We start from the raw sequence: 27,727 nt of genomic DNA, 5'->3' as shown, positions 1-27,727 counted from the left end.
TCTGATCTGGAAAACAGGGACAGTGAGGAGAATGAAACCTCCATAATCCTAGGGGAGATGATTAGTGATGTACTACACCATTTAGACACACCCAAGTCCATGGGGCCAGATGCAGTCGATCCCAGGGTACTGAGAGAGATGGCAGAAGTACTCACCAGGCCACTTTCCATTATTTATCAGCAGTCCTGGCTAACCAAGTACAGACTTCTCCATGTGACCTCAGTGCCAGGGAAGGTTATGGAGCAGGTTACCTTGGAGAGCTGTCATACAGTACCTACAGGGCAATCATGTGATTGGGCTCAGTTAGCATAGACTTAAGGAAGGCAGGTACTGCAGGTACCAATTTGATCTTTTATGACAACATGAACCTATTTAGTGGATCAGGGGAAGGCTGTTCATGGACTTTACTAAATCTTTTGACACTGTTGCACAAAGAAAATTGGCTGCTAATGGTTTGAACAGAGGTACTCTTCACTGGGTAGAAAAACTGGATGGATGGCAGGGCCCAAGGCACAGTTTGTGACTGGAGTGACTGTCACAGGTGGTGCACCCTGGGACTCAGTATTAGGGCCAGTTCTCTTTATTGATGATCTGAATGAGGGCATTGGGTATCCTCTCAATTTTGCAGTTTACTCCAACCTGGGAGGGACTGTTGATCTGCTTGAAGGTGGAAAGGCTCTACAGGGTATTCTGGAAAGGCTGGACTGATGAGCTGAGTCTAGTTGTATGAGGTTTAATGAGGCAGAGTGCTGGATCCTACACTTGGGTCACAACAACTGAATGCACTTGGGGAAGAGTGGCTGGAAAACTTCCCAGTAGAAAAGCATCTGGGGGCTCTGGTCAACGGCCAGCTGAACATGAGCCATCAGTGTGGCCAGGTGGCCAACAGCATCCTGGCTGGTATTGGAAGTCACGTAGCAGTAGAACTAGGGAAGTGATTGTTCCCCTGCACTTGGCACTGGTGAGGCTGCACCTTGAGTATTGTGCTTAGTGTTTGGGCCCAAGAAAGACATTGAGGTGCTGAAGTGTGTCCAAAGAATGGCATAAATGTTTAATTAATTAGTTGGCAAATGTTGGTTATCTTAGTGGAATAAGAGAATGACTTTTAGAGAGGAAGGATAGCACTTTCAGTAGTATTAATTTCTTGTTACAGAGTTATTTAAACAAATTATTTGTTTGTGTCACTTTTCCTCTGGATACAGGTGATAAAGCATTAAAAACTGTGCGAGGAGTGGTGACTAGATTTTGCCATGATTATGGGATGATAGATGACATGATCATCTTCACCAGGGATGCTGTTTCAAAAAATAAGCTGCTGACTGTTGGGCAGGAAGTTACTGCCACTGTTGAAGAGGATAAAACATCAGGTGGCTTGAAGGCCTTGAGGGTAAGCTGTGAAAATAAATGGTAGTCCAAATACTGTCTGTAAATCCTATCAGACCTTCTTTTGGAGGTTAATATAGTTTAGCCTCTCAAATTCTACAACACAAATTCTTGGGTTTGCAGAAGGCTCTTTAAGGAAGCAAACTTGCATTTGGGGTGATATGTAAAGTCTGTAAAAAGTATCTCCTTAGTGTTATTTTAATCTAATTATTAGAGAATGACTAAGGGGCAGTCTGAAACACATAGTGTTTATAAATAGCATTGTTTTGCTTTCTGAAATGGTGATGTTCTATTTCCAGTTGTGTACAATCTGGTTGCTGGGTGAGGGCATCCTCTTGTCTATATGAAGTAAAGTCTTACATAGACCTAAACTAAGGGAAGCATGAGAAAGATTTGACAAATCAACATGTAATTTAGAAGCTGCTGGTGTTGCAGCATACAGCAGACCTCTTAAAAGAGTAGTTACTTGCTGTTGTTATTCATGTTTTCTGTGTACAAAAATGAGTAGGTACAGTGAGTGTAGAGTTGTCTGATGAGATGTTTAACTTCCAGAAACAGTTGATATTCTGGTATTTGTGGTAGGAATAGCTGTTTAACTGGAGATTCTAACAATCAGCTGTTTCAATGTGGGTTTCTGTTAATAGGTAGATGCTGTCCAGAATACATGGGAAAGTTCCACTTCCACTTGTGAGGCTTCTGAACTAAATATGAAAATATTAATCGGCAATATTACCTCTCTCTCTAAGGATGGTGGCTATATTAACCAGAATACTTTTTTTGCAATGGAAAACGTCTGTGAAGGTGTGTAGGGGCTTTCTTCTTTGCTTTGCATCCCTTATGTAGTTGAACCTGTCTGCCCAAGCATTTCTTACATAGTTTGTCATAGCCTACTGGGGGAAGAACTGCAAAGGGAAATTTCAGCTTAGTGGATCTGAATAATGCATGGTTCTGACGGGTCATTTTATATAACTTCTGTATGATAGTCATGCAGATTTCATCAGTAGCGATTAAACTTCAGATATGCTCTGCTTCATTTAGGCTTCAAACCTTATGAAGGTGACTGGGTGCAAGCAAAATATTTTATTAACCCAATAACATGGAACAGTGAAGCAGTTGCTGTAAAGCCTTTGAGATACAAGCAAGTAGACAAGGTAAATGTTCTGCTCATGGCTTTTAGCAAGAGGAATCTTGTGTGAGGTAATGTTTTGGAGGTGGGTTTAAGTTGCTAATATTGCTAGATCTTCTATTACAACATACATGAAGTCATCCTTTTATAGGATTATTTCTAAAATACCAAAGCTTTTAAAAAAGCAGATGCATTTTGGTTAGAACAGGAAGAGTAATTAACTTACTGGATTGTGGATTGATAACACTTACTATTAGATGCTTACTGGTTGTAATGAGGATGTGTGGATTTTCAAAATCTTTTTATGAATTAATGAGTGTAGAATTTATTATTTTATCTGGGTTGGTTTAAAAAACAACCATTGTCCTTTATTTTAGTAAAAATAATTTGTTACCTCTAGGAATACCTGTATTAGGTTTGTGGTATGTTGTATTTGCCTTAACTGCATAGATTGGATAATATTTGCATGTCAAATATAGGAAAAATTTTAACTTGTGAGTGCTAGTACTGAAGTATAAATTAGATAAGTTGGTGAGTCACAAAACACAATTAAGTCAAATGTATATATTGTAGTATGCACTTAAGTGGAACCTAATACTTACCTGAAGTACCTGTGTTTCTTTATACTTCCAAATCTGGAGACAGGCAGGGTAGTTTTAGCTTAGAGCTGTATGCTTATTTCCTATGAACAACTGAAACTTCAGAATTCAGCTCTGTTAATGCTAGAATGACTTTTGCAGGGGGAAACTGTAATGGTAGTATGTGTGTTAGCTTAATATCAAGTAATACTGGATAACCAACTGTTACAGGTTCGCATTTCTGGCATCTGGGGAAGAAGTGGTACAGTAGATGAGAGTATATTTTTCACTTTGGATTCACTGGAACTTCCTGATGGCTATTCACCTTGTAGACATGATCTAGTGAACACTGTTGTGGTGGAGAGCAATCAGTCGTGTTACATTTGGAGAGCTCTTTGCCTGGTGCCAGTCAACCAGAATGGGTAATAGTCTTTCATTCTTTCCACTTAACAACTAGAAATGAATTGTTGCAGCTTATTTTGTTATGTCATAAGTAAGAAATACTGTGAATTCATCACTAGTTGACTAGAAATTTTGATGGATCATTTGGAAAATCAGTGTGTGATTTGACTTATCCCTTGCTTGTTCTTCCTTTCCATAAGGTGGGGATATCTGTACTTACTAGAGAAGCAAAACTAATAGCAGCTGAGCACAGGGCTATCACTAGGCAAGGAAGGAATTTCTTAGAAAATGGTTTTCTTGGAAAAATGCCAAGCTCACGTTCTTGCCTTATTTCCTCTAATATATGTTCTTTTAGTGAGGACTTTACTGATTGAAAACTATACGCAGCAAAACTGATGTAAAATGGATGGGATTTTAATCTATTTTGCTTAAATTGTAGTGATTCTTCAGATATGTCCTAAACAATGATTTAATGATCTTAATAGCAGAGATTCATTGGGCTTACAAATATCAAACTGGGAAGTTCTACAGGCATTTTAGATGGCATGTGTCATGTGAGAGGAAGATCTGAAGAGATTGCAGAAAAGGTAGGGAAAAGTAAATGATAATGCAGAATGGTGAAGAAGCAAAATTTTGTGAAGTAAATAACTACTCAAATGTAAAATAGGCAGTAGCAGTTCTGCAAGGACATGGAGTTCAACCTGAGTGACATTCTCAGACTTAAGCACTGAGAGTGACAGAATTTACAGATAATAGCCTCTTAATATACTTTGAGGCTGTATATTTTATGGGAGGCTTGGTGCTAGCAGGGCTAGGATTACTAAGTCTGATTCTGCAGGTCAAAGTATAAACTGTTGAGTAACTGGAAGGTCCAAAGGCGAACAAAAAAGGCCTTTGAATAACCTTCAAATACTGTCTTTGGGAGAACTTGCCTTGTGCCATCTCTAGGAAATATAGTTAAGGGTAGTACATTTATCTTCAGAGGAACTGTGACGAATGAGATAATCTGGTTTGCACTGGAGGTAACAGATATAATAGATTGAAATTGTAGCTAGATGAAACTTGAGTTTACATCACTTTGCACAACCATACAATTTGTTCACTTATTTTGTTTCCTTGTTTTTTCAGTTGAACCCATTTTTAGTGATTAATTTTATACAGAAGATTATTACAGAAGCCACGTTACAAAAACAGGTCTTGGAGTTGATGTCTTACTTTTTTAGCATATTTCCTACCATATAAAAAAATTGAGTCAGCTTCAGCTGTACTGGGAGACATCTAGTGGGCTTTGTTAGGAAATTGAGGCAGCTGATAAAGAACAGCTGCAGTCATTTTCTACTTTATTAGATAACTAATCTTAAGATACTTAAGATGTGTAAATACTGAAAAGAGTCTTAAAATATTTCCATGTGACTTCAACTGAATATTTTCTTGATTGTAGAATGGAAACCATTTTTTCAAATGGTTGCTACCGGTAGCTGACACTGAGAGGCTTGGTGCTCTAGTCACTGTCTCTGATAGGGAGGAGCATTTTGTTTAGTTTTAATAGACATTTTTCATCAATAGGATGTGTAATAGGAGTTTTAAGGGTGCTTTTTGTTTTTCAGCTTTTTAAAGTTTCTTCTCAGTTTCCTGCTTTCAGATTGTATCAGTAAGAACACAAGTGCTTGGTACATGTTGAAACGCTTCCAGTCTAGTCATTCTATCTTTTAAGCTCCAGTGCTAATCAGGTCTCTTGATAAAGAGCTATTTCATTGCATCTTGGATCAGCTCCCAAAGAGATCCGTGACGTCTTCAGTCACCATTTGATTCAGCTCTTCAGCACAGATTAACTAACTTCTTAATAATTTTAATCTTTTATCCAGAGTTTCAGTTTTTTATGGTTTATTGTGCTGATGACAAAGTCTTGCTTTTAATTTGTTGTTTAAGTTAGTAAAGGTAATCTAATTGCCTTGGAAATATAAATGGCTGAGAAAAAGATGAACCTTCTTACCTGGTTCTTCCTAAATACTGTGACTGTATGTTGATACACTGTTCCATAAATTTGTGCTGAACTGAAGTCTGTCTTTCAAAATTGCTAGCTAAAATTGTTTTTACAGCCAGTCTCACTCTAATGGAGTCGACCTGGATGAGTCCTATGAAATCTTAATGAGAGACAAAAGATTGGAAGTATCAAGAATAACTGATTTTGGAACTCTGAAGCAGGGGGAATCTAAAAGAATGATCATTTGGATAGAGTAAGCCTTTCTGATTTTTCTAAGCTTGCTTTCTTTCTGTTACTCCATAGTATGTAAATCTGTCTCCAGTAAAGAAGCCTCTCATAGTTGAGTTTTGTAGTTCATAGTCTTCAAGTAATCCTCAAATACTGTGGGATTAAAGAGTTTCATATTGAGTTTAATATTTTTAAGATAGTCTTTTTATGGAGCATCTATGTGCTTAGAGACTCCCCATTCCAGTATCTGTTTTCAATCACAATAAAATCCATTCTGAAATGAGAATTAAATGTTTTTACATTTAATTAAACCACAGATATGCTGTCATCTTTAAAATTTTCGAACAAGAGGACTGTTACATACCCTTGTGTTAAAGGCAGACCAGATTTTTTTCTAATTGCTTTTAATTGCCTTGGGGTTTTTTTTGGCGGGATTTGGTTTTGTTTATTTGTGGTGGGGGTTTTGGTTTTGTTTTGATTTAGCATGGATGTTGAAGAACTATGTTTGTGTATCCTGGAGGCTTTTTGTGGTGGTAGCTTTATCTTGGTTGGCTTTATCTTGGTGGTTTTGTTGCAGGGGGCAAAGGGGAGGTTCACATCTGGGTATAGATACTGAAGTTGCTGTAGGCTCTTTTCTAAGAGTTAGTTACTTGATAGATTTTAGGTTACTATAGCTGTTTTTATACACAGTATTTCTGTATGCTTCATATGCTAATTGATATATCCTAGAAATACTAATGCTTAGCAGACCTAATCTTTGCGAATTAGAATCAGTAGCACAGTTTCTTTCTGATACCAGTTAGGAAATAGTGATGAACTAACCTGCTACACACAGTTGTATTTGACTTAAGTGGAATTAAACCTCTCAAGAACATTAACTATGCATTTAATTATGTAATTAATCATATAACTACTTCTAGGAATAAAGGGACTATTCCACAGGCCTTAATCAGCTGCAGATTAGCTGGATGGGTGAAAGACAAGCAATTCAGTTTTCAGATTCCTCAAAAACATGAGAACAGACCAGAGGCCTATCTGTCATCCTTTCTAATAAATCAAGAAGCCCTTTCAAAAGCTGCAATTAATTCATGTAATGACAGTGGAAAAGCAACATGTGAGTCATTGAATAATGCATCCATTATGAAGAATGGAGTCGTTGCAGGTACAGTGAAATGTTACCATTTGAAGCTGAGTGTAAGTTTGCACCCATAAGGTTGTTTGAGAAGATTTATGTTAGTGAAGCAATTGTGGTAACAAATTTTTATAATGTTTACTACAGAAGGAATTAATTATCAGGACACACATTTATCAAGGGCAAAAGAACACTTCCCTGTGGTGAAATGTGAAAATCTACATCATGAAAAAAATGAGCAAAGAGGTGATGTGGAACAGCCAGTAAAGCATGTTGATATTACTGGAGAAATTGTTGTACCACCAGGTGGAAAGATACCCATAGTGATCATATGCACAGCTGTGTAAGTATCTTACCATTGGTTCTGACCAACATAATGAAAATGAGTCATAAAAATGGACTTAGTTCACTTACTGTGGGCACAGTTGATTTTTTCTAGTGTAGGAAAATATAACCTAGCACATAATAGCAAATTACATGGGAACATTAGGCCCTTGCTTGATTCTGATTTTTACTGAAAGAAGATGGTAGTAGCAAATGAATAGAGGGAATGAACAGAGGGAATAGATGACTTCTCTAAATTCCAGAACTCATTGCTCCATGAACTATAGAGCTAGTGTCAGACAAAAACTTCCAGGAAATCTGTATGTTTCTTCTAGTCTTGGCACCTTGATGTCACATTCATATTGCTGCATGTCTTGGTCTCTAGCACCTCGCATGTCCTGATACATTAAATACAGGTTACGTATGCTGAAAGAATAAAGAAAACTTTCTTCCTTGAGGCTTTAACTTACGGAGGAAGTGGTTTGTGAATCTTAGAAGAACCTTGTAAACCAAAAATCCTTTGTACAAATTACTTCATGGATTCAGTTAAGAATAAAACGTCTTTGTGAGAGCTCCTTCAGAATTCATGTAGGATCCTCATTTTCATGTACTTTTCTATTACTTTGAGCTGTATCTTTACAGCCACTGATCATAATTGAACGGGGGAAAACAGGGTCAAATTATTTTGTTCATGAAAGTAAGACTGCATTAACTTTCACACTAATTCTGTTACTATTTTAAATAATGAGGCAGGGGGTAGAAATTTTCTTAGCATGATGGTTTAGCTGCCATTAGAAGGATAAGTTGCAGGCATGGAGTGCCTTTGTGGAGAATTTTGAATGTAGAACAATTTATATTTCAGTGGAGACCTATAAATGCCATAACATCTGAAAATCTAATACAGACCATTCCACAGGAAACTCTGTGGGAGGCTGCAGCATGAAGCTAACAAGTGCTTGCTGGCCACTTCGCAGACCACAGAGACTCCAGATTTAGGCTGTAATTCTGGACAGTTCAGTGTCTGTACTGAATTTGTGTATCATAGAAATCTAAGCTATAACTTTAACCTGACATGAAAAAGTGGTACTACTGACAGAGAGAAAGTAAACTGGAATCCTTCTGGGAAGTGCTTGTTTCAGGCACATAGTAACAAGTGTTGGACCATGTAGTTAGTGCCGAGGAGACAACTGGGCTGTGGGTACTGCTGAGATGAGTTCATTTTTTGTGATTTCAGAGCAGAGAGCTTATTGGATATCTGAAGTCTGAAGAAATTGTTCCCTCTGAATTGTTTTTTCTTTCCCTCTGTTACTCCCCAACACTGCTTACATATGTAGTGCATTTTTCAGAAATAAAGGATCTTTCCTCGTTTCTCTACTTGATATGTTTATAGTTAGTGTTCAGTTCTGTGTAGCCTTAGGCAAGGTGGAGCAAAGCTGTTGCTGCAGGCAGTGAAGGGATACGCTTCAGGTTCCTCTGGAAATGTTTGGCTGATCTTTTACAGTAACAGTAATTCCAACGTACTTAATGTGGTAGAAGTATTCATTCTTTACCTGGTATCATTCAGGGGTTGGATCTTGCTCTTTACCCAAGCTTTTGATGAAATTGGAGTGTTCAGGGTTTTTTTTCATCTGTTTGTTTTTTTGAATGTGTCTTGGTTGGTTGTTGTGTTGGTTTAAATTGTTTATACCTTAATTGAGCTCAGGGTGGAGAGTAGGTGTGTGGAGTTGCCCTAGGTTACCATTTCTCACATGTTACTGAAATAATCTACAGTTGTATTTATAAAAAAAATAATTATGGGTGTGGAAAATCAAGTGTGAACATGATGGTTTTAAGAACAATTTCTGCTTACTTGAAGAAATCCTGGGTACAGTAAAGAACTCCTGTTGCTTGGTTTTCCTGATGTTACTGTTGGACACTGTATTGAAGCCACTGTAACAAATGAAGAAGAATTACTAATAGCACCTGTGGAACCATTTTCTCTGAGGAGTCCTAAAAATACTTCTGAACCTCAGCCAAAGAAGACAACAGTGATTGCCCCTAAATACAAAAGGTACTGTGAATTGGAGCGGAAAATAACACTTACCTATTAATGCTGTGTCTGATATTGATACCAATGTAATGCTGAGAGAGACTGTAAAACTGGGAGACCATACATGTGTGTTGTAAACAAGATAATTGTGAACATTACTGATAGAAGAGGTCGCTTTAGTAATGAACTGCTTGATTTCTTTGCAAATTTGTATAATATGATAAGTGAGACTAACACTTTCATAGCAATCTACAAGAAACAACTGTGTAATTAAGGAAAAAAAAGTGGAAACACAAAAAATTGTTTCCTGAGAGTTAGTGTATTAGCTCCTTAAGCAACTTCTATGAGATGCCAATGTTTCCCATCTTTCATTGAGAACTATCCCTTTTGCAAATAGGCTTCCATTATACCTACAGTATTTCCTTAGTTAGGAAAATCACCCTAAACTGAAAATGCAGTGAAACACAATGTTTTGAGATAATCTGTAACTGAAGGGCTTTATCTTTCTTCCCAGGATAGCAAATTCCTCAGTTGTCACTTTCAATAAATTATTGGGTCTGTCATGTTTTGTGTGTTTTGATTTTACAGCCTTGGTGATGTAGCATGTTAAGTAGCTGGTTTTCACATGTCATTCAGCTTTCTCAAATTGCATGTCATGCACTTTTCTTTCAGAACTTCCAGAAAGTTGCCGAGTTTCCTCCCATATTATACCATACCAGATGAGTTAAGAAAATGTGTGGAGCAGAGGTTAGACATCCTGACCTTTCAGCCCCTCCTAGCAGAGGTATGCAGGTGTAGGTTTGTATGAGAAAATACATTTTAAGTATGCATGTCTGTTGAAGATGACCTTAATTTAACAGAAATATATAGCCCTTAGTGTAACAGAAGATGATGTGTTTCTGTTACCAAGTAGACTGAAGAGTTTGGTCTGTATGTCACAGGATCCAAGCTTACAAGAGCGTGAAAGTGTAAATGAACAATTGAAAAGGGAGTAGAAATATACTGCTGGGGGAGTATTACAGAAGCTAAGCAAAAATTATTCCTTATTCTCACTTCCTAGGCATCATTGGAATGGTTGGGGTTTTTTCCACATAGATTTTTAAGGGCTGATATTTTTTACATTTTTGAGAAATTTGCTTTCTAAACAGCTCACACAAAGCCTGAGGTCACAGCATTAAGCTAGCAGATTAAGTGATCCTCTTTCGAAAATGAAATGAGAATACTCTGTAGTAGCTGAAATTTTATACTGATAGGCTGTCATTAATGGCAACCTTTTTTAACAATACCTTGCTCTGCCTGGTACAGAAAGCACTGCTTATTTGCCTTGAGTTTAAGTGAGGTGTCAAATAGAAAGCATTTGGCTCTAGCAGTCATTATTTAGATAGACCTTTGTACTGTTGGGCAATGCCTCTTCAGAGAGATGCATTAATCTTGGAGGGAAAAGGTTCTGATTCTTTCAGCTTGCCATAAGTTGCATAATCATCAGCCAGGGCAAAGACTGACAACTCTCTCCACCTCTCTGCCCAGTGTATATAGATTTTATGCTTTCTGCGATTGCTTAGCATAGAATTCAGTTTGTGGAGTGGCCCTGAATTCAAATGTTGAAACCTGTCACTGAGGTAGGAACAGAGGTAGTTAACTCTTCAGCTGACTAGCTATTGTCTGAGCCCCAGGGATGATGCTAATTCTGCTTTGACTGCTGGAGGAGTATAAAATACTAGCTCGTGTATAGATCTGTGTATTAGGTGCATTAATTGGCAATCTAGTTGCTGTGCAGTCCTCTTAAAAGGTGTTTTGTATAGTGTTAAAAAGAGTGGATTCTGTATCTCAGTGTGAAAGCTACAATAATGTGTACTGTTCTGTTTTTCAGCATCTTAATCTAGAGAATTATAAGCCCAAATTTTCTACGCTCTTGTGGCTTGAAGAGATCCATGCAGAAATGGAAATAAAAGATTTTAACATGAGTGGGGTTACTCTGAAAAGGAATGGAAACTTCCTGGTGTTGGAAGTGCCAGGAGTGGAAGAGGGCAGACCTCGTCTGGTTACAGGTAGTAATTAATGTGAGATAAAACTAAATAGCACATTGATCCATATTTTCAGTGCAATACAACCTTGTTCATTTGTTTAAAGAAGTCTTCCACAAAGTTGTTATTGTAGGCTACTAAACAGGTGAAGTGCACTTAGTATCTCAGTGTGAGTCTTACTGGCTGCTGTCTCAAGGAGCATTGCATGTGTCTGTTCTTTTGCATATTCTCATAACTGAGGCTTCAGCAAAAATAATCTCTGCAAGGTAGTGATACAACACAATAGGTTTATCAGACAATCTAGGAAAATAGTTAAAATTAAATTAAAAAACTCAGTGTGCAAGATACTGTTGCCTTACAGTGTCAACGGTAGTTGCCTTTTAAAATGCAGTATACAACTGCATGTGGCATTTCATAACAGGTACTTGGGGCTACAGCAATTAGTGATGTCAGTTAACATCTATCGTCCTGCAAATTCCTAGTTTAATCACAAATAAGTGCTGCCACAAGAATTGTGCTGTTCCTTTTAACAGTATGTTGTCTTTTGACTTTGTAATTAGGTGATAAGGTGATACTGAAAAGTCAGGTCTACTCTGAGCATGTAATAGAGTACATTGGCTATGTTACTGAGGTAAGCAAGGTATATCTCCTATTGAAAACACTGTGGTCCACAGATTACCTGGCTCTTGAGAAGCTAGATTTGTTTTATCTGTACTGAGTGGTGGGTTTGTATTTGCTAGTATTTCTGACTTGTGAAGACTTTTGCTTCTAAAATTTTAAGACTTAGGCTTTGCTATTCTTTCTAGATCATAATCCTTACCTGATTTGAAAGCACTCATTCCAGATATGTAATTGTCATGGATTGAGTTGAACCTGCTGCTGTTACTCATACCATGCTGCAGTCATGCTGGCTTCAAAAAATGAAAGTGTTAACTGGAGCAAAGCTTTATGGGGCTTGAAGTTCAGATTGCAACATGGGAGGCTTCCTGTTCTGGGTTATTGGGTGTTGGGCTCTTTCTGCAGGCATGGTGGTAAAACAAGTAGGAGTTGGGTAGCTGCTGGGTTTTTTTTCCCTGTATTTAACTGTGCTGCTTCTACAAATAGGCTAAGCTAAAGTAATTGTATTGTTAAATTACCTTAGCTAATAATATAATTAATTATGCATTGTGTTTATGATATCTCATGTTATATTAAACTCTTATCTCTTTATCTCAACCCTGAATTTTGTGTTACTTTTCCCCTCACTTTTGTGTTGGGGAAGAAGGGAGTTTAGCCCTTGTGCTAAACCATTACAGTAATATGTTGATAGCAGGTAAATGCAGACGTTCTTTTTGCAGATGATGGGGGAGCTTGATGCTTTCAGAGTTGATGCTTTGTGTTTAAAGTGCTAAACCTTTGTCACTTAAACTGGATTTTTTTTTTCTTTTAATCTTTGCAACAGATATGTAATGAGGATGTTACTCTGATGTTTAATGCAGACTTTGAAGAGACTTACAACTTGGAACCCATGGATGTAGAATTTGTTCATAGCAGGTATTTTTTGTTAGTTTCCAAAAATGATTCCTCTGGCATTTAATGATTCCTCTAGTAAAGTGGCTTTTTCAATATACATGAGTGTCAGCTGGTTATCTAGGTGGATACAGCTAGAAGGACAAATATTTAAGTTCTTGCCAATTGTTTAACCTATTTCCATCAACACAGTTTTGCCACCACATTTATTGGTAAAAGAGTGCAACTGTAGTCACTATGTACAAAGAATTCTTCTCCTAAGCCTCTCTAGATGATTAGGCAGTGAAATTGTGGGAGGAGGGGGTAGAGACGATGAGGTGTTTTCCTTTTGTGTTTTTTTCTTGTGGGAGTCCTGGAGGACAACAAGATGACCATGAGCTGGCAGTGTGCCCTTGTGGCTAAAAAAGCCAGTGGCATCCTGGGGTGCATCAAGAGTGTGGCAAGCAGATTGAGGGAGGCTCTGATGAGGCCTCATTTTGATACTGTGTCCAGTTCTGGGTTCTCTGGTTCAGGAAGCACAGGGAACTGCTTGAGAGGATACAGCAAAGGGCTGCAAAGATTATTAGGGGGTTAGAACATCTGTCTTGTAATGAAAAGTTGAGAAGCTTGGGGCTTTTTAGCCTAAAGAAGAGAAGATTCAGGGAAGATCTTATCAATGGTTATAAACACTTAACGGATGGGTATCAGGAGGATGGGGTCAGTGTGTTTTCAGGGGTGCCCAGCACCAGGAAAAGAGATATTGGGGAAAACTTGAGCGTAGGAAGTTCCCTCTAAACATGAGGAGGAACTTTACTTTGAGGGTGGTGGAGTCTCAGTCTCTAGAGTCATTCAGAACCTGCTTTGATCCTATGCAACCTGCTCTAGGTGAACCTATTTAACAGCGGGAGTTGGACTGGATGATCTCAAGAGATCCCTTCCAATCCCTATCATTCTGTGATTCTGTGAAAGACTTAAGTCTGGAACACCAGGTCATCTTTGCCTCGATGAAGAACAAGAGAACAGCAAATCTGTTGTTTGACACTTCTGCAGCATATTTCTGAATAGATGCTTCCTTAGAGTTGGAGTAGGTTTGATACAATACTCCTATTTTTTTTATATACACTGACACACAGTAAAAAGTACCAGATAGATTGTAGGTGTGTGCTGCTGTAGTTTATGGAAATGTAAGCTTGACCTTGAACCTACAAATCTGTATTCTGACAACAGGCTTCCTAGCAGAAGGTGCCACATGGCAGTTGAGCAAGCTGTCCACCTGGGTGAAAAAGGTACACTTCAGTAGACTTCAGCTGTCTGGAGAATTTGTGAGGAATCTTGTGTTTTATGTTGCTTTCACATCAGAGTATAAGGAGAAGAATGTGTTGCAGCTTATTCTTAAGAGGAGTTTCCTGTGTTGGTTTTGGGTTGGTTTGTTGGGTTTTTTTAATAAGTCTAAGCTGGGTGTCATCAGAATTACTTCATTTGGCGATCACAGGGGACAGGAGTGGAAACAAACTTGTGCGTACTGCTTGAGCCAGTAGGACTGTAAAATCTGTGCTGTTAAAATAACAGAAAGTGACATGTCATGTTTTGTTACCTCAGTTCATTAAAAGCCACTGATTTCTTGGTTTATGAACTTCACAGGTATTTGCCACTTTTACATTCTAATAAACCGGTTTTGGTGACTTGAGCAACCTGCCCTGTCAGTATTGATGTAGTCAATGAAATACACAAAATGTTTGTGTGGCTTTCACATTTATCTACTTTCTCTTTCTCCTCGAAATTCTAAGTGTTATTTCCAGAAAAGCTTGTCTTAAAATCACCACAAGCTGTCAAGACCCAGAATACTACTGAGTATTGTGGTGCTGATCTTCAACAATGCTCCCAGCAAGAAAGTAAGGTATTTATTCTGTAAATGTTCCTTAAAATGCTGAATACCATGGAGATTGGAAACAAACGTGGCCTGTACAGCTGTTGTTAGAAAGGAATTGCTTTATGGAATATCAGAGAATCAAAGTTGTATGCGGCTGCTTTCTTACATGATTTTGTTTGCCTGAGCACAGCAATGATGATGCTGATGATAGCATGATGATACAATATGATAACTGATTTTGTTAAGCTAACACTCAATGGGAAATACTTACTAAAAGAAAAAAAAACAACACCAATCCTGTGCCATTATAACTGGAATTGTCAGATTTGCCTTAGATTAGTTTTCATTGCTACATAAGTCCTTAATAATAGATACATAAGTCCTTCACTCTAGCAAGATAAAGTTATTGTAGAAGATACTGAATAATATTGATCCCAAGAACAACCCTGGAATTCTTCGCTTTTGACCAACTTCCAGTTGAGTATCAAACTCTTGATTTAATAATCTTTGACCCAAGTAATTCCGTCAGTTTTCACCTTGTATAACTGTGTGTTGATCTAGCCAATATCATTCTTATTTGTAGCCCTAGGATGTAGTAAGTAAACTATTTTGAACGCCTTGCTGAAGTCAAGGAGTGCTACAATCAATGATGGCTTTTCTTTTGTCCACATAACAGTCTGTTCACATAGTAGTCTCTCCATCATAGAATAAAATCAGGTTAGTCATGAAACATCTCGGATTAGCGGTGTTGACTATTCCTAATCGCTCTTATTTTCCAGTCATAAGGTGGTCTTCCTTCTGGTGCAGACCTGTTATAGGCCACTGTGCTGGTGGGCGCAGCAGCATAGTGAGTTACTGTTCTGCAAGATGCCTGCTTCTACTGTGGCCTTTCTGTTTGACTAGAAGGATAGTGGAGATCAATACTTGTACCCCTCATGCTTACCCAGAGCTATATGATCCTCCTCTTGATCTATTCAAGGTGTCAAAAATACACCCATGAGTAAGCAGCAAAGGAAGTATTCAGAAGGACTGAATGAGTCTTGTAGACCTTCTGTGATGTCATGGCACTGGGAAAGCAGCAAACATCTCTGGATGATACCTCTGTCCTGTACAAGGAGTAATCAACATCTAACACCACTTCACTGGATTATGATCAATATTAAGATGATTGAAGCATCTGGTCCAGAACCTTGCAGACACAATGGTCCTTACAAGCAGTTTTCTCCCATACTGCAATGTGATAGAGGCATCATTTTGCCTAGGGATATAGAGTCTGAATGTTAGCATTTGTGGCAAGAAATGAGTTATTTAGCCATGGCTTCAAAATCCTCATCTGAGCCTGCAAAATATTGGAGAAATAAATGTTTACTGTTCACAAAAACCAAACTTCTAGAAATCTTAAATTTAAGGTGAGAATTCCTAGCACAGTCTTCCACCAGTCTTTCTGCCTTTCACAGCAGATACTCTGTTAAATGGGATAATGCTATTTTATGTGAAAAATGTAAACCTAGCAACTCAAAAATGACAGAACTATCTTTTTAATGCTTTAAGGTTACAAATGCATTTATCTTCACTTGCCATTTTCAGGTCAAAAAAATGCAGAGCGAACAGGCAAAAGGCAGAGCATCAAGGGATGTGGACATACCAGATGTGACAGGAGTAGCTGCACAAAGAAACCCACCTGGTATACTTCTGTACTTTACGTTCAAGCATAAACAGTTCAAGATTGCAATCACTTCAGTAAGCCAGGGCTGAGCAAGATACCTTTTAAATGTCCTCATGCTGTCTTCTAAAGACAAATTCTAGAAAAGTACTGGCAAGTATTCAGTGGAGATTTCTTTGTAGACTATTTAAACATCTCTAGGTCACAGAATAATAGAATGGTTTGGGTTGGAAGGGACCTTAGAAGATCATCTAGTTCCAATGCTCCTACCATGGACAGGGATGCCTTCTGCTAGATCAGGTTGCTCAAAGCACCATCCAGCCTGGCTTCAAAACACTTCCAGGGAGAGGCCAGCAAACATCTAGTGATATGTTTTGGACTCAATAAATTACCATTTCCTAGTCCTTTACTTTTGTAAATCTTTGGTCATGTTCGAAGTTACCAGTTTGTAACTGGGATGCTGCATCTCGTCCTTGGGACAGCTGCTCCACCAAAGATGCCAAAACTTAGAACAGTTTGCAAAAAGCTCAGATCATTCCTATGCTTTTGTGAAAAGTATGACTTCAAATATTAGTTTACCTAATGGCCAAAGAAGGTGATTTTTGTCACTTTGTATATCTTTCAACCTACCACAGCATCCTACTGCTATAGACTGTATTACCTAGAATGCACTTCTGTCCAAGGGTTAATAAACTGTTGTGGAATGCTGAAGCTAGATTAATTCAGACAGAATTAAGAAATGTCAGTAGCTGTAATTTACCACTGTTCATCTCATACTGGTATGATCCTTGAGGTATCAGTTGCTGAAAGTTACTGAAACTTTGCTATTCTATGGGAAAACAAGTGAGCTTGATGCTAAAATTTTTGAGCACAGTTTTTACAGATTGATTGGTTATGTAATCAGGCCTTTTCTGGCCTTCAGTTTTATTACAGAGCCAATACAGTTCTGAGATGCTAATGGTGTATTTTCCACATGCTAGTCTATGAAACTGGAATTTTTGAGAATTCATTAGTTGTTACCACAGAGAATGATTTTATGTGAATTGAATTGCTTTAATTTGTGTATGGTAAATATTTATGTGGAGGTTTTAGTATGTGCTTATCTTGATTCTAGTTGGTGAAACTGTGACACTTAAACAGAGAGATGGTGTATTTTTCAATCCTATGTTGAATGAGCAACAGAAACTGGCAGTGAAAAGAATCTTGAGTGGTGAATGTCGTCCAATACCTTACATTCTCTTTGGACCACCAGGAACTGGGAAGACAGTAACAGTAATTGAAGCTATTTTACAGGTAATGGTGGATGACAAATCTGTCATCTCTAATCTTTTCAGTGGTGGAACACTTCGAGTAATTCTGCAAGTATTGTTACATCTTCTTCCCAAGGAGTTTTCAAAATATTCTGAGATAAGTTTTCATAGCTCCATGAAAGAGGAAAAAATTTTATTGACTTAACAACTGCTGAATGATTTCTTTACAAATTTTTTTGTCTTTAAAGCTTTCATATCTAATACATGGTTAAAATAGTGCATAAGACAAACCAGTGAAGCACAGACACACATTAATGTGGTAACCATGAATAAATGTTGCTGTCCCTACACTCGGTTTCAGGCTACTTAGCCATGACTTCCAAGACTGGTGGTCTTGAACTGCAAAAGGATGAATGAATGTTACGTGTATGCTAAACTCTTCAGATTCTGTGTTCAATGAAATAAAATGGTCATGTTTGAGTTATTGCTGCTTCTCTAAACAACTTTTTTTTTGTGTCCATTTTCAATGTAGATACATTATGCTCTACCAGATAGTCGAATTTTGGTTTGTGCACCATCAAATGCTGCAACAGATCTGATTTGCTTGCGTCTGCACGAAAGCAATATGTTAGAGCCAGGAGCTATGGTCCGAGTTAATGCTAGCTTCAGGTCAACAGAGGTAAATACTACAGACACTTACCAGTTAAAACTTCCATTTTGATCTTAAAAGTACTGATTTAGTAATGTAATTGTCAGTGGCAATTGGTCTGGTTAGCTGCCTTTAGGATCCAACGTACAAACATACTATTTCAACTTTTCCAGGAGATGAACTGGAAAATACTGATCATGGTCCTCAATTAGATTGTATGAGCTTAGAACCTTAACCTCTCCCCTGCAGTGCTTAACTCTGTGGTAAAATGCTTTTGCTTACAAAGCAATCTTAAAATGTGTTACTGAAGTCAGGCATTTGTCTCCAACACAGAAAAGTAAGCAAGTAGGTTTGTCATCCTTATGCAGCACAGGCATTTTGTGGGCCTTTCATGTGTATGTATAGATTTATATATGTATATGAAACATCCATATATTCAGTTTTGATCCTTACAACAAAGAAAACACAGATGTCTTGCATATGGACTACTTTGTTTAGGCAAACAGTTCATTTTGGTGTATTAAGTGTTTCACTACTTTTTTTTTTTCCCCTGCAGCAAATTGATGACCTAGTGAAACCTTACTGCAGAGATGGTGAAGATATTAAGAAAGCATTGTGGTTCAGAATAATAGTTGTCACATGCAGCAGTGCAGGGATGTTTTATCAAACAGGAATAAGGTAGAATATTACAGATATTCCTATTGCAGAGATAGCTGGGTGCTACAAAATCTGGAGCTTTTGGATACCCTTAGTGCTGTAACTTAAGCTGGTTTAATACAGTTTGTTGCATATGCTGCATCCGTTTTGAAATTGTCTTCCTAGCAAACCACTTGGGTTTGGTAATGCTTAGACACTCTAAGTGGTAAATTTAATAATTATCTTGAATAATGTTTAAAAAATTGATACTAACTTATTCTCCATTACCAATAGTAGCCTTGCTGATTATATATTGTTGACTGTCACTTCGGCTCATAATGATTGTCACACTAAAAATTAACATTGTATTTGGCTTTTTTCAAGTCACCTTTACTAACTGTGAGCAATCGCTGTGTCCAGTGCAGTTACCTAAAGATTCCTCTGATTTTAACTTTGTAAAAGGACACTGAAGCCTGAGTTGTTTGTGAGAAGAAAAGCCTGGGGACTGTCTCTGCTACTCACTGTATTGTTCTCATTAAATAGCTCAAATTGAGAACAAGGAAAGCTTTTCTCACTGTCTTAACCTTGGTATAAACAATGCTTTAAGGCAACCAGTAATATTGTATGTCAGAGTATGTAAGCAAAATCAAAGATTACAAATTAAAGTTACTGTGGGCTTTTTTCTGTATTGTGTTGAAAACACCTGCCTTTGTTCATGTATGTGGGGGTGCCTGGTACAGTTGGCAAGGAATTTAACAGAATTGCTGAGGTCAACCACAGGGTGGCAGAATGAACTAATCTGCAAACAGCCCTGCTTTGGGTTCATGTTACTTTATTCTAGACTTGGACACTTCACTCATGTGATTTTGGATGAGGCAGGGCAAGCAAGTGAACCAGAGAGCCTGATTCCCATTGGATTGATTTCAGAAGCTAATGGACAGGTAGTTATCATTTACTGATAGGAAAAATGTTTAATGTTGTTTGTTGGTTTTGTGAGTGGCATAGAATGCATGCAGCCATTCCCTGCAAATGTGTATGAAATTCTGTGTACTTGTAGTCTTACTCATACACAACATCCATTTCCCATAAATTGTTTTGCATTTTAAACAAGTCTGCACTGGTAGGACACAATTTGGTGTGTGGGAGATGTCAAAACAGCATTTAAGACAACAATGTACTTCTGTGTCTATCCCTCATTTGCAAACAGATTACGTGTTCCAAGGAAAGAGGAATACTTGATATAAATTGCCCTTTGAATTATGAAGTGTGCATGTTACTGAAACTACTTTTTTTTTTAAACAACTGTTTTAACAAAATATGTATTTATTTATTTTTAATTGCATATGCAGATCATTCTTGTTGGAGATCCAAAGCAGTTAGGGCCTGTAATTAAATCTCAAATTGCACTAGCTTTTGGATTGAATATATCCTTGCTGGAAAGACTGACATCAAGAGAGATATATCTGAGAGATGAGGATGCTTTTAGTACCTCTGGAGCATATAATCCTTTGGTGGTGAGTAAAACAGTTTCCTAGGGTTTGTTTGTTTGTTTGTTTTCATCTGTGTCAAAAAGGATTGTGGTTCCTTCAGTTCCCTTACTACCTTTTTGTTTCCTGATGCTTAGTGATAAGTTTAGCCTGAGCATTAGTTCTCCAGGAAGGCTTGATTATTTTGAATATATACTCTGAATAATAAGGATGCTGAGCCCTACAGTATGTTAAATACCCTCTTTGAAGGGGGTTTCTATTCTTAAGCAGAACAAATCAAATACGATGCACAGAGTTCTAAATAATGGCGTAAAATTCCCTTCTATCTCTGTCCACGGTTACCATAACTTCATAACTTAATTTTCCACAAATAAACAAGAACAACTTTTGCTTTTAAAATAAGACAAACAAAGCCTTGTGTTTAAACAAAAGATTAATTTTGCAAATGTGGTTTGGGAAGGGTTTGTTTCTTTATCACCCCTTCCCCTGAAGGATAGCTTCCCAAAGCTCTTGTATGTCTGTGTAAAGTGGCAGGGATAGCATAGTACATAAATGACCACAGATGTTTCATCTTCTTTAAGTTTTGGCTGAACCTGAAATACAGGGCTACAAGTAAACTTACTAAGATGACTAGATGACCAGGGAAGGCAGGGAGTTATGGGTGTTTGGGATTAGGCTTTAGGTTGAGTTCAACCTGTTGTGTTTCCTCCTAAAATCTGTTACAGCAGACTTTAATTAGTGCGTCTTTATGCAGTGCTTAAAGAGAATTGGCATACTGAGGGTGAGAAGTATGAGGGCTTTAAGCCTTTAAGTGTGGAGGGTTGAAATTACCCTCCAGTTTGGAGAAAATACCCCCAAAATAAAATTGCCAGACTAGGTCAGTTTGGGATGGAAGATAATGAAGCTATACTTACAAGCAAACTACAATCTAGGAATACAAAATGCAATGAATATGTACAAAACATCATTAAAAAAAAAAAAATTAAAAAGATTTACTATTTATAAACAAAATGGAAACTCCTAAGACCCCCCTGGATTCATCCAGGGGACCCACTCACTTCCTTTTCCACTCCCTCCTTCCTCTGGTTACCTCACACTGTAGCCAAAACAGAGATACCCTGGCAAGGCCACACAAAAGAGGGAGAGAGAAGAGTTGCAAGCAGAAGAGACAGGAGAAGAAAAGTGAGCAAACTGTTTATACCTCTTCTCTATATCCTGTTAGCAATCCAATGAATCATATAAACCTTATCATTATTTTTCTTTTGTATCCAGTGGTAATTTATTTTACTTTCAGTCTTTGCAATCAGGAACTAGGCTAAAGTTCCCCCTTTAAACTGTTAACACATTGGAGTTGAGTATCGGGTGTTTCTCTTTTGAGCTGCTTATTACTTACCAGAATGCTCCCATTAAAGCCATTATTTTATCTAAAGACAAACCACACTTCTGATTTCTAAGGCTGCCTGCTATGAGCCTTTCTGCTTCTCTCTTTCCACCTGTCAAGATTTTCTCAAAATAAGTTACATCCATGGAAACCCCATGAATAGAATCTGACTCTCTTAAAGTGCTTATAGATAAAATGTTTCTCATCTATTGTGTACATTCAGTTCTATTTTTCTTTCTTTTATCCTTTGGAAGGGAAAGACATGGTCCTTTCAATAACTGCTTTTATTTAGTATTTATCATCACACCTGCAGTTTTTGCTTCTTCAGCAACTTTAGAAAAGTGCTAGAGAATGGTAAGATAGTATCACTTGGGAGCTGCGCACTGTGAAGTGTGATGCATAATTACTTGTTTCAGTTACGTGTTTTGGTTTTTGTCTTTCCAGATCACAAAACTCACAAAGAACTACAGGTCACATTCTGCACTGCTTGCCTTGCCATCTAAATTGTTTTATGATAAGGAACTAGAAGTTTGTGCAGATGATGCAGTAGTAACTTCTCTGTTGCATTGGAGCAAATTGCCCCGGAAGGGATTTCCATTAATTTTCCATGGAATAAGGGTATGTAAAATGTTCATGCAGTGAAAGTATGAATAGGGAGGACTTACAGAAGTTTGCTGATGATGTAGATGAGTTAAAGGATCTGAAAAATCATCTAGTTTTACAAACCAACTACTTGAGCAGCTGCCCAATGAAGTGTGTTGTGGAGCCATTTTGATAGAAATTTAAATTCATAGCAGATTGACCAAGATGGGGCTACAGCCACCTGCTTTTAGATTGCCTTTGAGCTTGCTGCATTAGAATGAACGCACGCCACTAAGGGAATTTCTGAGGTTTAAAGCAGGTAGGGGGAAAATCGCACTTAAGGAAAAAAGTTTCGATACTTTTCAAGACAGTAAAAAGTGGTAATACCCAGCTTTTGGGGAGGCTTGCTTTTGAACTCTAATACCTTGCACAAAAGCAAGATACTGACTTGCCTAGCACTTCTAAATCTCAACTCTGATTAACCTCCTTTGCACACTCAAAGTACTATTGTCATACGAATTCCGCAGTTTAGAAAGAAAAAGTTAGGTGATGCTTTTTTTAATCAGGGTATATAATAAAGAAATCATATAAAATCAAGGGGGTTTTGTATTTAGGATGCAATGTATTAATATGTAGTCTCTTCTGCACATGGTCTTCATTGTCTTGTTTCTTTCCTCTCATACAGGGCAGTGAAGTACGTGAAGGCCACAGTCCCTCGTGGTTTAATGCAACTGAAGCAGTTCAGGTAATGCGGTACTGTTGCCACCTTGCTAAAAATGAAAGTGCTGCAGTGTCAGTGGCTGATATTGGAGTGATTACACCATATCATAAACAGGTATAACTGGTGTCTAAGAACTTCAGAGTTGCTGTATTTCATCTTGTGATTTTTATATTGTGGCTGTGGTGTTAGGCAGGGAGGCATATCACCAAACTTCACTGTTACGTGATATATTGAAAGGTGTAATTATTAATGATGTTTCTATTGAAATCTAGAAAAAGACAGCACTAATGGCATCCTACTTTTTTTTGTTTGCTTTAAAAATCAGATTATTAAAAGAGAGATCTGCTTACAGCTTTGGAGATGGAAGCAGAGTTTTTAGTCATTGGGAGTAAAGGATGCAAGTTAAGAATTTATTATCCAACAAAAATCTGATTCTGTCACTTTCTGAACTGAGGAGTGGAACAAAAGGGAAGTGTAGTGAACTAGGTCTTGCATCACCTTGTTATGGCTTTGAGGAAACTGGAGGAATTGGGACTCCTTAGCTGTTGTGTAGTCAGGCAGTTTGTGCTGCTATTTAAACCTCTAGAGGATGTTGAATGTTGACTTCAGATGTCATGCTTTGTTTTTAAAACTACCATAGAATGGTTACATATGAGATGTCTACTTTCATTTTAAACAGAAGATTAGATCGTTCCTTTCCAGAGGATGCTCTGAACAATGTGCCTATTGGTTTTCTTGATGCTCATATCTCAGTAATCATGATGTTGGATGCTTGAGTTTGAGGTGTGTGGGAAAGACCAACCCCTTTTGATTAAGTCTCACTTGCAAATTAGAGATCTGCCTTCACCTATCCTATTGGTCAGATGTATGCACCTGCCTATGTTTAGTTACATGTTTATTTTTCCAAATACTGGATGCAGTATTGATGTGACTGAACCTCTTATACTCCCTAAACACTTCACAGTATTTGGTGTGATGAGCCTATCATGTAAGACAGATAACATCTGCTTCAAGAAAGTCAACGGGTACTGCAGGAATGCTGATCAGAAAGTAGTCATTGACTGTAATCCTCAGCTTAGCCAGGCATGCTTTCTTGGTAAATTCTTAAGAGCACTTAAGGTACAGTCTCCAGGCAGCGTTTAGCACATGGTAATATGCTGATCCTGCATGTAGTGTGAGAGACAACTCCTTGTTTTCTTTCTCTTTTGGGGAGGGTACTTGAGGTCACATCTGACCTCTGCCTTCCACTCAGCATGATGCAGCTGGCAAACAGAGGTAGAATCTATGCAGAGACTTGCTGAGGGGCTAGGGATAGCTGCTTGCCCTGCCATATGTGGTGATCATGATTTTGAATACAGTGCACATTGGAAAAAGATCTGGATTATTAAAAATCTGATTTCCTTTTAAATGTGTAATAGGTGGGATACTGTTCTGGGAAAGCTACAGCTTTGTTTTAAAATAGTACTAGTAGATGATGGCTAACCTTGCTGTAGGCATTTCCTGTGGCATCTGTGTTAAATCACATACTTGTCAACGTAGTACATGTTCAGTTTTCACATAATTCACTCAAATATAAATTCCTCCAAACATTTTTTTTTTTTTTTTGCTAGGTGGAAAAAATTAAATTTCTTCTGAGAAGTGTTGATTTGGCAGACATTAAAGTTGGCAGTGTAGAAATGTTTCAAGGACAGGAGTACACAGTTACCATCTTATCAACAGTATGTATGTTTAGTTTGGTCCTTTAAAGAGTTTTTGTATGTGTATAATTCTGTTTCCTTTTTGACATAGGGCTTTAAAAAAAAAAAAAAAAAAAGAGCTTTGTTGATACTTCTGTGACAATGGTGCACTTTCACTACTGTGCTGGTTATATTATAGGAATATTGTTAAGTCTTTTCTAGGTGCTGTCTGTTTGGATCTGGAGCTATCAACACATTGAAAAAACAGGGGCTGGGGGAAAGGAAAAATCCATACTGAGTTTTCTGCAGCAGCAGTGCACGAGTCACAGGCCATCATTTTAACTTGCTTTAAAGCTGGTTTTGGCTGAGTACATATGTGAATGTGAAGGTGTAAGAGCACAAACTGCATCTCTAGAGATTAGTAAATAATGGTGTTTAGATTCACTTTTTGTAATAAGCGTTTCTTTCAGAAAAGTACTGACAACAGGTAGCATTCAGGAAATATGGGAAGATGCAGGTGTTTGGCAAGATGTCTGTAGGTTTTTGTGGAGCCCATCCCTTGCATTTGACAAAGGGGAAAAAGGGTTATGTCACAAAGTACTGGGAAGGAGTTGCTGTTATTATTTGGAAGCTGGCAGCCCTTGTCTCTCACCTTTTTGCAAACTTGATAACCAATATGCTTCAGCAGATGTCTGGGTTTTAATGAAAGATCATCTGCAGATGAGACAAAGATGTAGTCATAGTTTTCAGAAAGTTGACTAGAGTATGGAATTCCATCTCTAGCAGCTGATTCATCATGCCTCTGAAGATGCAGAGATTAGATGCAGGTGTATGCCAGTTGCCTCTGAAGTGCTAGATACTGCTCCAGTGTACACATACATCCCTTGTGTTTGAATTCACTTGAAAGTCCCATAAAGGCAAAAACCATAACAGCTTCTTTATGTCCCCTTTTTCTCAGGCATGTAAGAATATTGTCTAGGGCTCTTGATGGGATTTTTTTGTGCTTCTAAGGAGGAATCAATGTGGAGTTGAGAAGTGTAAGTCAGCTAAGTATCAGCTAAGTCACCTGATAGCTACTGAGGCTTATTGCAAATGGCATCTTGCTAACAGAATATGTGATACTAATCCTTCATGTTCTGAGACAACATCCATCAAATACACCATTGTAGGCACACTAAATTCCTGGATGGGAGTAAAAATCTGTGCTGGAATAGTGAAAAAGACAGTTGGGAAGCTTTAGAGAAAGGCTAACTGTTCATCATTTGAACATCTACAAGTGATACCAGTTCAGTATACACAACTGCATCTGACGATTTAGACTTTCCTTCATGGGCATTTTGGGCTCTACACAGCTGTATTTCTGCAGTATGGAATCCAGTTCAGAATGCAAAAGTCTGCATATACTCGCATTTTCCAGTGCTAATGTGATTTTAGTGCAGTAAGTCTCTAAGTAAAAGATTTGAGTGTTGAGAACATGGAGTTCCTGAGGTGTTTGTGACTGTTCAAGAATGTACAGTACAGAGCAAGCCTGTGTAAGACTGGTGGGAAATAACTAGCTATCTGACATTTGGATTATGAAGCTAACTTGTGCAATTGCTGACACTGAGCTATGGATTACTGCAGTAAGCAAATACCATGTTAGTTACACTTGGTACGTTGCTTTCTTCCTTTGTTTCTAAAATTACTCATTGATTTATTTATTTTTAGGTGCGATCTCAGGGAGGTTTACTTGGTGATGGCAGACACTGTTTGGGATTTCTCTCTAACCCTAAGAGATTTAACGTGGCAATTACTAGAGCAAAAGCTTTGCTGATTGTTGTGGGAAATCCTCATGTTCTTGTGAAAGTAAGTTATGGGTTTGGATCGTTGAGTGGCAAGTGGCATTTGCCACAGTAAATGAATGGTTTGGAGGGTTATCTGATGTGAGGGAACATCAGATTAGAATGTTAATAATTGGTATGCTGTCGTCAGTCTGTATTTGGGAATATCTGAACTCCATATGTTCCTATGAACATGGACAGTTCAGGCACCCACACAGCAGACTTTCAAGCGCAGAGAAAATTGTAACGATTATCTGTGCATACAGGGTCCTGCCTCCTTTTTCTCTAGAAGGGGTCAGAACCTTAGTGCTGAAATTCAGAGGCCTGCAAGTCCCATAAGCATGCCCTGAATAACCTTATGCAATCAGATTCTTCGCAAAATGTAGTTGCCCCTTTTTAAATAGAGGGTAGTGGAAGTGATTGTTCTTAATAAATACGACAGCCTGCCAGTGAGGTGGTCTCCTTTTCACCCCCTGCAAGTTCCTGCTATAAGAATAAGGTGAGTTTTCCTCAATATTTAATAAGATGTGTCATGGGTTAAGTTGTTAAACCAGCGAAGATGTCTGTCTTTCTGGTTGAGAAGGAAAGCAATATTCCAGAAATTGTCTGACTAGAGAGCTTAGTCTCCTTACATCTGTGTGCAGCAAGTGTAACTTAGATCATCTTTTTCCTGTGTCACACCACTCTTTCACCATTTGTTCTGGTTTTGGAAAAGATCTCTTCATGTGCTGTGTTAATTTACTTGAAAATTCACTTCACAGAGCAGCATGATTTAAACTAAACATCTTTCTTTTGCAGGATCCCTGTTTCTGTGCATTGTTAGAATACAGTGTAATGAACAGAGTTTATGTGGGTTGTGATTTGCCTTCAGAACTGCAACACCTGCAGGAGTGAGTATCTGGTCTTCATTTTAATGTTGGTAGATATGGATCAGTTAACAACAGTTTCAAAACAAGTATCACTTGAAAGAATGACAAATACAATGACTTGTGATACCACAGTAGATACGATTTTTACATTGAGTATTGTAAACGTAACATGTAACGTAACCATATTTTCTCCCATCCCATAAGAAGAGTGTATTAAATAAGAACTGTTGCTGACTTTGGTATTTCATATATCCCTAAATAATGCATTATGCATTGGACAATAACTGGGGAGGTGGGGGAAGAGGAGGGGAGAAGTTTATGGTGACTTTACTGTAATTAAGCAAGTTTACTTGATGGGTTTGAACATGTTCCTTCTAGTAACATTGTTAAATGGGTATTACCTACTAGATGAAACTTTTTAATCA

General features: G+C 38.0%; 1 protein-coding gene across 1 annotated transcript in view; it reads left to right on the top strand.

The window, feature by feature from the left end:
- Positions 1–27,327, top strand: part of MOV10L1 (Mov10 like RISC complex RNA helicase 1) — a 28,581-nt gene extending 1,254 nt beyond the window's left edge. The window contains exons 2-25 of the mRNA XM_054177836.1: positions 1,203–1,387; positions 2,028–2,184; positions 2,422–2,534; positions 3,319–3,509; positions 5,589–5,726; positions 6,622–6,863; positions 6,981–7,176; positions 9,013–9,207; positions 9,859–9,970; positions 11,057–11,234; positions 11,771–11,841; positions 12,652–12,743; positions 13,340–13,475; positions 16,156–16,252; positions 17,346–17,524; positions 18,014–18,160; positions 18,687–18,808; positions 19,608–19,707; positions 20,116–20,280; positions 22,079–22,252; positions 22,902–23,051; positions 24,548–24,655; positions 26,321–26,458; positions 27,232–27,327. Of these exons, the coding sequence (XP_054033811.1) occupies positions 1,203–1,387; positions 2,028–2,184; positions 2,422–2,534; positions 3,319–3,509; positions 5,589–5,726; positions 6,622–6,863; positions 6,981–7,176; positions 9,013–9,207; positions 9,859–9,970; positions 11,057–11,234; positions 11,771–11,841; positions 12,652–12,743; positions 13,340–13,475; positions 16,156–16,252; positions 17,346–17,524; positions 18,014–18,160; positions 18,687–18,808; positions 19,608–19,707; positions 20,116–20,280; positions 22,079–22,252; positions 22,902–23,051; positions 24,548–24,655; positions 26,321–26,458; positions 27,232–27,327 (3,482 nt within the window). The remainder of the gene's footprint in view (positions 1–1,202; positions 1,388–2,027; positions 2,185–2,421; positions 2,535–3,318; positions 3,510–5,588; positions 5,727–6,621; positions 6,864–6,980; positions 7,177–9,012; positions 9,208–9,858; positions 9,971–11,056; positions 11,235–11,770; positions 11,842–12,651; positions 12,744–13,339; positions 13,476–16,155; positions 16,253–17,345; positions 17,525–18,013; positions 18,161–18,686; positions 18,809–19,607; positions 19,708–20,115; positions 20,281–22,078; positions 22,253–22,901; positions 23,052–24,547; positions 24,656–26,320; positions 26,459–27,231) is intronic.
- The last annotated feature ends 400 nt before the right edge of the window (positions 27,328–27,727 follow it).

Source organism: Dryobates pubescens, chromosome Z (genome assembly GCF_014839835.1).
Source record: "Dryobates pubescens isolate bDryPub1 chromosome Z, bDryPub1.pri, whole genome shotgun sequence".
In the NCBI taxonomy this organism is placed as follows: domain Eukaryota; kingdom Metazoa; phylum Chordata; class Aves; order Piciformes; family Picidae; genus Dryobates; species Dryobates pubescens.
Note: the sequence above shows the minus strand (reverse complement) of the source record. Positions and strands in the feature narration are given on the sequence as shown.